A 10665-nucleotide genomic window follows, 5' to 3' on the forward strand; every position below is an offset into this window, starting at 1 on the left:
ACTCCCTCCAGCACCAGGGAATCTGACACCCTCTTCTGGCTTCCACGGGCACTGAACTCATAAGCACAAACCTATACACACACACACTAAAGAAAAAAGTTTGCTGGTAAACATTTCTTTGAAAAAAAGTTTATGTATTACATATATACATATATATTTACACATACACATGTTTGTATGTATGTGTGTGTCTCTCTGACATACAAACTAGAGTTATCTGAAAGGAAGGAACCTTAATTGAGAAAATGCTTCCATTAGATCAGGCTGCTGGCAAGCCTATAAGGCATTTTCTTAATCAGTGATTGACAAGAAGGCCCAGCCCATGGTAGGTGGAGCCATCCCCAAGCTGATGGTCCTGGGTTCTGTAAGAAGGCAGGCTGAGCAAGCCAGTCAGCAGCACCCCTTCATGGCCTCTGCATCAGCTCCTGCCTCCAGGTTCCTGCCCTGTGTAAGCTCCTACCCTGACTTCCTTCAGTGATGACCTGTGATGTGGAACTGTAAGCCAAATAAACTCTTTCCTCCCCATAACTTGCTTTTTGGTCATGGTGTTTTGAGACAGCAATAGAAACCCTAAGTAAGACAGTATGTATGTATGTATGTATGTATATATGTATGTCTAAGGTATAAAACAAGGTCAGACCAGAACAGCACACACAAACTAGACATGATGCTCTGGGGTGGGTCACTGCAATCCCCATGTCAGCTCCACAGAAGCAAACAGATCTCAAGGGCTCCTCCAGGTCCTAGTTTGTGCCCTGGGATGTGTGGGCCCTGTGCCTATCACATGTGCCCTTGAGCCTGCTGGCTATAGGCACTGTGCCTGGCCAAGGACAGTGAACTGTTGGGACCAGTTTTCAACAAAACTCAAAGCAGCACAAGTGAAAGTGGGCTCCTGCCACAGTCTCTGTCACACTTCTCTTTCCTAAGCCAAGAGCCAAAGCCGGCCCTAAGCATAAAGTCCAGCAGCCAAACCTGAACGGGCGTGACCGGGCTCCACAACCCGATACGGACCTGCACCTGGGCCCACAAGGCTCCAGGCACCTCAGCTCACCTTTGTCTACAAGAGAATGATTTCACAAAAATACACCCAATCCAGGAAACAACACCGAGAAATCATCTTGAAGCCAGTCTTTAATATGCCTTTGTTTTACTGCTTGAAAACACTGAGTCAAGAGGAAAAGACTACAGCGGTGTTACATGAATTCTGTAGGCTATATTTAAGATGAAGAAATACTAAACAGAACATAGATAAGAAGATTTGGGGAGCCCAAATGATTCCCAATATTCACAGAGTCCTAAATATCCCCAAGACAGCTGGGCATCAGAGAGCAATGTTCACATACATACAACTATATCTACAAGAACCTTCTGCCCGGTCACCCATGGATGACACGGTTCTGGTCTGCTATGGAGAACAGAGCACTCCTGCATCCCCTCAGCAGAAAGCCTATGTTCTTGGCTGGGGACGCCTCCAACATGTCTGTCCTCACAGCTAGTCCTTGGAGTCACATATCAAGGAGGGAAGCACCGCGCTGCAGAGAGACGGAGATGGAGCGCCTGTCATGGGGTGTGCAGGTGCTACGGGCTTCTGGCACCTACATAGTCTGTCTCTGCCCCTCGCTTCTCCCTGACCTTTAAGGTGGCATCAAGGCCATTGCCCTCGCGGCATCTCCCATCATCAGCTCTGCTCCGGAGCACTGTGTACTCTAGCTACGCCCATTTTTCTTCAATAATGCCCCATCCCCAAATGCTGAAGAACGCTTGAATGCTTTGTGCTCTTTCTTTCTATATTCAAACGTTCTGTTTCCTATGTTGTGGACATCCGTGTGCATGTGAGAGTGCACGTGTAGAGACCAGAGGACAAGCAGGAGTCAGTTCTCTCCTTCTACCATGTGGGTGCCAGGGTCAGAACCCGGGGGACCAGACGTGGGGGCGATGCTTCTACCCGCTGAGCTACCCTACCCTTCTGTAGTCTTCTAAGGTCAATACTTACAAATAATTAATAAGGCATCCTCCACATCATATCTAACATATCTAATGTGTGTGTGTGCGTGCACGCGCATGTGAGTGTTAATCCATCGGAGCCTGAGGTCTCAAGCTTCTAAGCAGTAGTGCAGAAACGAAAGCCTAACCTCCTCACTGGGCTGGACTTCCTGCTTTGAGAAAGCAAAGTCCCCTTGGCACTTCCATGGCCCACACTGATGCTGAATCTTACCGTCTCTTGGAGACTGCGTACCACAGCTAATGGTCCTGGGGCCTCCCACAGACAGGGGAATTTGGAAGCAGAATCGTGAGATATTTGGGTGTATACTTTAGAGGTAAGGGCAAATATTTCTGGAAGTTCTTCAGCAGCATAATATTTCAAAGTTAGTCCCACACACCCCAGCTAGGCCAAGGCCTAAGGAACTGGTAACTTTCTATGCCTCACCTTCCCAAAGGCTCTTTCCTAGTTTCTTTTCACAGAAAAGTTAATCGCGTGTGCGCGCGCGCGCGCGCGCGCGCGCACACACACACACACACACACACACACACACACATGCACACTCACACACGCACACATGCACACACACACAATCCTGCAGATTGCTTCCTCCCAGGAATCTCTTCAGGAATGCTGGCGGAGTTTCTAAGGCTGGTGGTTGATCCTGACCCTCATCTCCTGTCAGCTCACTAAGGTTGCAGAGCGCAGACATGGCAGCTGGAGCTCAGGACGGTGTCCTAGAGCAGTCTGAAGGCAACACAGAGTTGCCGGGGAAAAGTTCTCAGAATCACGGTGCGTCGCCAGCACCATCTACCCAACCCAAAAGGTCAAAATGACTTTCTGGACTTGATGAGCTTCATGAACAGGGTCTGATGAGACGTCACCATTTCCACTCAGCTTGGGAACAAGAAGAGCTCAGCATGCTGGGTACTCCTGTCCTGCGTGCAGGTGCCGTGGCCGGTACCAGGTCTCCCAACAGCAGAAGAGATGTGCCCAGCAGCCAGGCAAATCACTGGCAGACGAATGGGTGCCCAAGTCTATCTGAAGGCTCGCCCCTTCCAAGAGGCTTCACCTTCAACACCCAGAATACACACAGCACGAACAGGAGCAGACCACAGAAGCAGCCTTCCTAGGCACCCACCTTCCTCCCTAGAGGACCCCTAAGCCCTCAGAAGAGGCAACGGTAGCTGGCTTTTCTGTCATTCTGCCATCTCATCATAGATGCCAAGCATGACTCTGGACATTCTTAAGATGAAGCAGCCCCTGGACATTCTTAAGATGAAGCAGCCCCCAGATGAAGCTGCCCCAGAAACAGGAATCCACATTAATTCACGGAAATTTCAAAGTCAACTGTGTATAACCCATGCCATCTACCGAGAAACAGGAAGGCACGTAAGAGGAGGCACACTCTTGCCTTGGTTTCTCCGTTTTTTCCCTCCACCTTTCCTCCCTACCACTTCACTGGGACACCCAGTTTCTCCAGGGACTGCGGAGCAGAATGGTTACCACAGGATTGTGTTTTATATTGCGGGGGAATATGGTGATGTTTCCATCCATGTACCACAAAGTGTGACGACCAGATCAGGACAACTGGCGTAGCCAGCACCCTAAGAACCTTATTACTTCTTTGCATTGGGAACATTCAAAATATTTTCATTTTGGATTTGAAATTAATACTAAGCTATTTTTACCTATAGTCACCTTGCTGTGTCTGAACACTCTGCCCTCATATAGAAGAATACTTCATGTTACTCCTCCCTTCACAGACCACTGGCAAAGCCTAGCTGCTTCAGCCGAAAGCTCTGCTCTAAGCCTGTGTTCAACTACTAAAGAAACAACGTAAGAAACACTCTTGGCCACAGGTGCTGACCAGCGCTTCTGGTCCTGGGAGGAGACAGATTGGGAAAGACAGCCAGAACCTCTGAAAAGTGGAGGGGGTGGTGGCGAGCACAGGGAGCTTTGGTCCAGCCTCCTGTGTGTAACCTTGGGAAAGGGCTGCTCAGAAATGCAAAGATGGCAGCCGTGTGGCAGTACCTGGGCAGGTTATCAGCCAACAGGGACCTTGACGAAGCCTTAGGGGGCGGAGCTCTGAGAGCCAATGCAAAGGCCAAGAGTGAGGCCCAGCTAAATAAGGCTCAGCAGAAACTCTGGCCAGGACACCGATGGAGCTTGAGCTGTGGGGGTGAGGAGGAGGGCTCCCTGGCGAACAGCAGGAAGACCAACACACAAGAGTCAACCACCCCAGGTCCAGATGTCACCGTGGCTCTTTCCTGGTGCCTAGCCACCACGTCAACCAGAAAGATCCTGAAGGCGGCCTCGGGAAGAGGGCTGCTTTAAGCTACACATGATTGAAATATCACTTGAATTAGGCCCAAGAAAAACAGAATCCTGAGCTAGGACTGAGTACATCAAAAAGGAAGCCAAGGCACTCTGTCTGGACGGCAAAATTAAGTCCACACAAAAAAAGTTGTATCCCTTGCTAATAAACGGGCCGCCAGAGATGAATCGGTTCTGACCCAGATGCTTCCTCTGGGTCTCTGTACAACACAAACAATATTTATAAGACTATCTGCCTGGGCTAACTTCCAGGGGGAGAGCACGCCGTCTCAAGCTTGCCAAGCCCTACCAGGACATCCCAGAAAGCTCTGCCCACAGGAGGGGCCCCGCCTTTGCCCACAGCCCCTCGCTGTGGCTGAGAGCTCTCTGAGAGCTGGCTGCTATATCACTAACATTCAGACTGCTGTAACAAAACACTACAGACGGGGTGGCTTACAAACAACAGAAGGTCGCTGCTCGCAGCCCTGGAAGTCTCAGATCCAAGCACCGGCAGATCTGGTAGCCGGCAAGAATTGTTTCCTGACTCACAGATGGCGGCTCGCTGTGTTCTCTCGCGGCCGAAGGAGGGAGGGAAGCTCTCTGGAGTCCTGTCCATAGAGGACTCTAATCCCATGCAAGGAAGCACCATCTCGTATACTCCTCACCACGGAGCCTAGGCCCTCCGCGCAGGAGCCTGGAGGCGGGCCCGCGCACACAGACAGTGCCACCATTTCTCTCCTTCTCCATAAGGACAAACGTCTCCATCAGGGTAGACTTCACCAGCAGATTCGATAAGGCCCAAAGAACCCCGCTGAGCGGTGACGTGCCTAGGTCAACTATCCCAGCAGACAGCCTACCAGCCAAAGCTCATGCGCTTGCCAGCTGCTGCAGCATGGCGGAGCCACAGCTACGGAAGGATGCCACAGTTACTGGACACCACACTGATTCCATAAATGGGGAAGGGCTGCTGGAGGGCAGAGCAAACCTAGAACGTCAGTGAGTCAAAGACAGATGCCTCCGGGGTTACAGGAAAAAAACAAAAACAAAAACAAAACAAACAACAAACAGTCGCATTACTAGAAATGTTTCATGCAACATTCTGAAGCATTAAAATAAATATGAGAAACTATGATGTACAAAATACCTTAATTGTAAGTAAAGGACAGGATCGGTCTTCCTGATTCCCCAGTCTCCTCTCATGCTCCAGCACGGAATTGCACAACTCTAGGACTGAGCCTGGAATCCAGCCCAGCAAAGCACAGGGCAGGCATCTTCACGCCACCCCACGGAGCTTTCTCTCCACCATTTTATAATCTCAAAGAGCTCTTGAGGTGACAGCTCCCCCACCCCCAACACCCAGCAATCCTCAGTCATCTCAGGTGTGTGTCTGCATGACTGAGCTCCCAAGGAACACCAGGCCTGAGGAGATGCTATTTCGTGGTTGCTATGTATTTTGGTAAATGGAAGGAAGTTCCAGCCCCCACCAAAAGAGGAGCATACTTTAAAATAGTTCTGGAAGGTGTGAGGTGGGCTCCCAAGAGAGAGGCAAACACAGGTGCCTGCCTCGCACTTGGATTTCTCCAGCTCAGTTCTGACCCCATGCCAACTGTCCACCTGCAGTCCACAGGTCCTGTCACACCGCAGTCTTCTTCCTGGTCTCCTGCATTTCAAAAGCCAAACGCAAGCTCATTTGGGTAGCCACTTGGGCTCTGGGCACATGTACACCTCCTACTGAAAATGAAGGCCTGCCGGTTAGTCAACGGCTGCTCAACAAATGTCTGTTGGTTCAAAATTTAAATATGTCTAAGATTAAACTCAGAATCCCTTCTGGTGGCATGTAACCCAAGCCCCAAGCCTGTTAAATAAACCATGATCTGGAGCCTAAGGAAGACAGGCAGCACGTCCACTCTGTGGAGACAGCCACGCTCGTGCCCAGTACCAAGAACCGAAAGGCAGCGCACACAGCAAGCCCCCCCCCCCCCCCGTTTTCTTAGTGTTAAAACTGGTTAAACTGCTCCGCTCTGCCTCACATTTCAAAGTTAAGTCCAGCAAAGCGCTCAGAGGAAAACTTTGGGCACTTGCGCGTCCGGCTTCTCTCGGCCCCACTGGCCACCGCGCCGTGGACGTGGCCCCTCCTGGGCCGGCGTGGGCCCCGCGTGCAGAGAGCCCCGGGCTGCCTGCGCTCTGGCCGCCACCGCCTCCCCAGCTCCCCTTCGGGACGCGCCTTCGGGGCCGCGGCGGCCCGCAGCCCCGGCCCCCTCCACCCCCGCGGGGTCTGCGCCCCGCGCGCGCTGCGTGGCCGCGCCGTTCCAGACCGTCCCAGCTACCTGGCACCGGAGCGCGGCCGTGCTCGGCTAGCGCGCCGGGAATGCTCGGTCCGCCGGGGCGCGCGGGGGCCGCTCCGCCGGGGGGCGCGCTGACCGCCCCGGGCCGCCGCGCAGCAGGTGGCGGCAGGGCGCGGGGGGCGCGAGGTCTGCGGCCGGGGGACGGACGCGGACGCGGGCGCGACCCTCGGGCGGCCGCGCTGGCCCTGCGCTGGGCGCGCGCTCGCGGCTCCCGGCTCGGCGGCGCGCAGCCCGGCGGGGGCGGACGCGGCTGCTCCGCACGCTCGCTCGCTCGCTCGCTCGCTCGCTCGGCTCCGCGCCGCCCAGGCCCGCGCGCCTCCCCCGCGCCGCTCCCGCCGGGCACGCGGGACCCGGGCCACCCCGCGCGGCGGCGCTGCGGAGCTGGGAGCCCAGCTGGCTCCCGCCTGAGCGGGGTCCGGGGGCCCGGGGACCCGGCGGGGAACGGGGACGTCCCCGCTCGCGGCTCCTGCGCGCCCCCTCCCAGTCACCTGGGGAGAGTGGGCGTCCGGGTGCAAGGGAGGGACGTGCGCGGAAGAAAAGTAAAAGTTGTTGTTTCGTAACCTCGTGGGTCCGAGCGGCTGAAGGCTAGTGGGGGAAGCTGCCGCCCCGTCTCTAGGTGAATCATTGCTCTGACACTGGCAAGTGTGAGAAGAAAAGCTGGAAGAGACGTCTCAGCCTCGCCTTCTCTCTCTCTCTCTCTCTCTCTCTCTCTCTCTCTCTCTCTGTGTGTGTGTGTGTGTGTGTGTGTCTGTGTGTGTGTGTGTGTGTGTCTGTGTCTCTTCTCTCTGTATCTATCTATCTATCTATCTATCTATCTTCTATCATCTGTCTATCTCTATCTCTCATTTAACTGAGGAGCTGGCCCCTTTGAGGGAGAAAAGGACTGCTTTGAATACCTACCTGCTCAGCTGATTAGCTACCTACAGAGAGAGCCCCGATTGCCCCAGGCTTTGGTCTGCTGGTTCTGCCCAAGTCCGGGAGGAAATACAGGAATGTCAACCGAACCCAGCAGGGTGCCGAGTGCTGCGGCACCAGCCCCAGGTGGAAAGAAGAATTCGACCATCAGACAGACAGTGGCCTGGTGTGGCCTCCGAGTCCTGACTTTGCAGCGATGCTAACGCTATTGGGAGATGTAGAGGAATCCACCGCTGTCTTGAAAATTCTCTCCCCGCAGCTGGCTTTAAAATGAGACCAAAATCCCCAACAAGATAGGGGACAGAATGGGCAGCAGACCTCACTTAGCTGGACACAGAAAAGAAAGTCGCCTTTTAAACTTTTTGATGTAATCAATCCCTTTGGCTCAAGCTGGCCACTTAAAAGTCCCCTTTGATGGTTAAATGAATTAAATGTCCTCTATTAAAAGAACATAAACAAATCATGAATCAGTCTCCCAGCCCCCATTAACAACGATTCCCAATGAGCAGGTGACTCACGAAGGAGAAAATGGATCGGTCAGGTGTGGATGTCTGTCTTGTTTAAAATTCTCCAACTAAGCTGAACAACTCCGAGCAAGCCTCACCCACCTTGAGCCTGTTGCGGCTTGCTGTTCAGATCCCCGTGTGTTCTGCACAGCTGTAACCACTGAATATTTATTGACTCTGCAAATTGCCTTTCTAACCTAAGAAGTTTGTTTCCAGAATATCGGAAGCCTCTGGCTTTATTTGTGCGTGTTTGTGGGTGGCTTTTGAAGTTCCTGGAGGGCTTCAGAGGGGAAGGAAAAAGAGGCTCTTGGTGATTAGCTACGCTGAGAACACAGTGTCAACACCCAAAATAGAAAGTGTTTGGGAACTTGGTGACTAGGGTGGCAACATGGAAAGTGAAGGAGGGAATGTGAGAAGGCAGAGCTGCCTGCCGCCCAGGGACTCCCACCTTCATGGGCAACTCTGGTTTTCAGAGCTGTCCGCACTTAGCACCTCTGTCACCAAGCCTCCAAGCCAGTTGAGAAAAGGCTAATGTATTCAAGAAAGGCTTTGTGGAACTTCAAAGGAAACATGGCTTCTTGAAGCCAGAAGAAACCACCAAATAGCCAAGAGCATAAGGTTGGTGGCTTTCCAGAGCTGGAAGGTCTCTATCTATTCCCAACACTCCCTTCCAAGGGAAAAGACCCTACTGACAAGACCAGGGAGGCGACGCTGCTCCGGTCCATTTTGTCTCCTCTGGGAACACACCTTTGTCAGAAGTTAGATGCTGTTCCAAGCCATGTGCAACCATTCTTCCATCTCAGACTCTTTTCAGACTACCTACAGTCCTCAAAGCTCGCTCCATGCCTTTCTTCTGCCTTTGCCCTCTCCATCTCCATCCTCGCTGGCCTTGATTGCAGCTACGAGATACCACTTTTCCGGGCACCAGGAGTGAGTACCGCAAGCCCTTGGTCCTCTCAGCACGCTTTTCTGTCTAAAACCACAGCCTACAGCAACGTCCTCTCTTCCTATAGTCAGGCCTTGCTCTCAGCTGCTCAAGGCTAAACGCACAGCAAGCTCTCCGGCCTCAGCAGGGCTGTCTTTGAATGTTTAACTGCTTCCTGAACAATGGGCTCTGCATAAATGAGGAAGGGCGGCCACCAGCCCTCCAACCCCAGAAGTCACGCTTGCACCTGGGTCTGTCTGCTTGTTTTCTGTTTTGTTTCCATTTTTGTTTACTATGAAGAGGATATCCGAATGTCTCCTACACAGTTCAAGTCAAGGCACAGGGAAGGGGGTGGACCTCAGAACACCCCAAGCCTTGGCTCAGCCCACCCCGACCCTCCCAATAAAATATAGTTGAGATTAAGGCAAATAATTTTATGTTCTCTCTAAAGAACTACAGTAAAATATTATTTCCCCGTGTGATAATGAAGTCTTCCTAAGTACACGTTCTTAACGACTTGCTAGGTGGCTATTTCACAATTTAATGTTCAGTATTTCACTGCTGCCTTGATTCCACGGTGTGCTACAGCCTTCTTTGGTGGTATGGAGATGGCCCATCAGTGTGTATTTTCTGGCATTTCCTTCCTTAAGAGAGTGGCAGAGGACTTTCCTAGTGAGTAGGTATGAGTGAGCCTGGGACTCTGGCACCCCCACTCACGTTTTCATTTGTCCCTGGGTGGCTCCTTGCCAGCCATGGCTGCCCTCAGGCACTGTCTGTTCCCAGTTCCCACCATAGTCTCTTGTGGAGGATTTGCATACGCATTTGCTTCTTCACGGGAAATGGTTACAGAAATGTGGTCATTCATCAGCTGAGGGCAGGATGGGAGGAGTTTCTTGGGTCACCTGGGTGGGCCCAACACAGTGAGAAAGCTGCTCGTGGGAGGAGGGGCATACAGTGTCCCGAGAGATGACAGGAGCTGAGACAGTGGGAGAACCCCACAATCCCTGCCTTAGGGTGCAGGAGGAGGCCATGAGCCCAGGAATGTGAGAATCCGATGCTGAAAGGCCAGGACACAGTTTCTCCCCTCCCCCCACCCCGTGCCTCCGGATGAATACAAGCCTTGATTTCATCAGTTTTATCATTAAGACCCCTTGGTTTTATCCCAGTGAGATTCCTACCATGACCCCAACCCCCAGAACTAGAAAAAGACTGGCTTACTGAAAACTGCCAATTGGGAGCAGGTACCAGGCTTGTATGAGGGAGGGGACCTGATCCTCAGCACCCACGGAACAGGGCAGAGGCAGGAGGATTGCTGGCCAACCAGCCTGGCTCAAACAGCAGAACAGCTCCAGGGAGAGCCCCTGTCTCAGAGGAATGATGGGGAGAGTGCTAGAGTAGGACATCACACATTTCCCTCTGGCCTCCACATGCTTACGCCACACACACACACACACACACACACACACACACACACACCTGCAGGCACACATTCACAACACACTCCACTAAGCTTGTGGTAATTTATTATCACAGCAATAGGTGACTAATAAAACATTTATTGAGATTTCGAATTGCTGGTTTCCAGTCCCCAGTCCCTGTCACTGGCCCTGTCTGTAGCAGTGGTCCAGCGGAGACGCTGGGGTGGAATGCTGCCTGAAAAAGCTTCAGACTTACTCC

The 10665-nt window shown here is 52.6% G+C and overlaps 1 protein-coding gene across 3 annotated transcripts in view; it reads right to left on the reverse strand.

Moving 5' to 3' along the window:
• Cracdl (CRACD like) overlaps positions 1–7251 on the reverse strand; it is a 108849-nt gene extending 101598 nt beyond the window's left edge. The window contains exon 1 of one of the 3 annotated variants that reach the window (XM_060369882.1): positions 7204–7251. Coding sequence is in view for 1 of the 3 variants with exons in the window: in XM_021631541.2 (XP_021487216.1) it covers positions 5442–5497 (56 nt within the window). In the remaining 2 variants the exon portion in view is untranslated. Of the gene's footprint in view, positions 1–5441; positions 5946–6624; positions 6763–7203 lie in introns of those variants that run through there. The other 2 variants (XM_021631544.2, XM_021631541.2) reach the window with 2 other exon arrangements.
• Between the last annotated feature and the right edge of the window lie 3414 nt (positions 7252–10665).

This window comes from Meriones unguiculatus, chromosome 16 (assembly GCF_030254825.1).
Source record: "Meriones unguiculatus strain TT.TT164.6M chromosome 16, Bangor_MerUng_6.1, whole genome shotgun sequence".
In the NCBI taxonomy this organism is placed as follows: Eukaryota; Metazoa; Chordata; class Mammalia; order Rodentia; family Muridae; genus Meriones; species Meriones unguiculatus.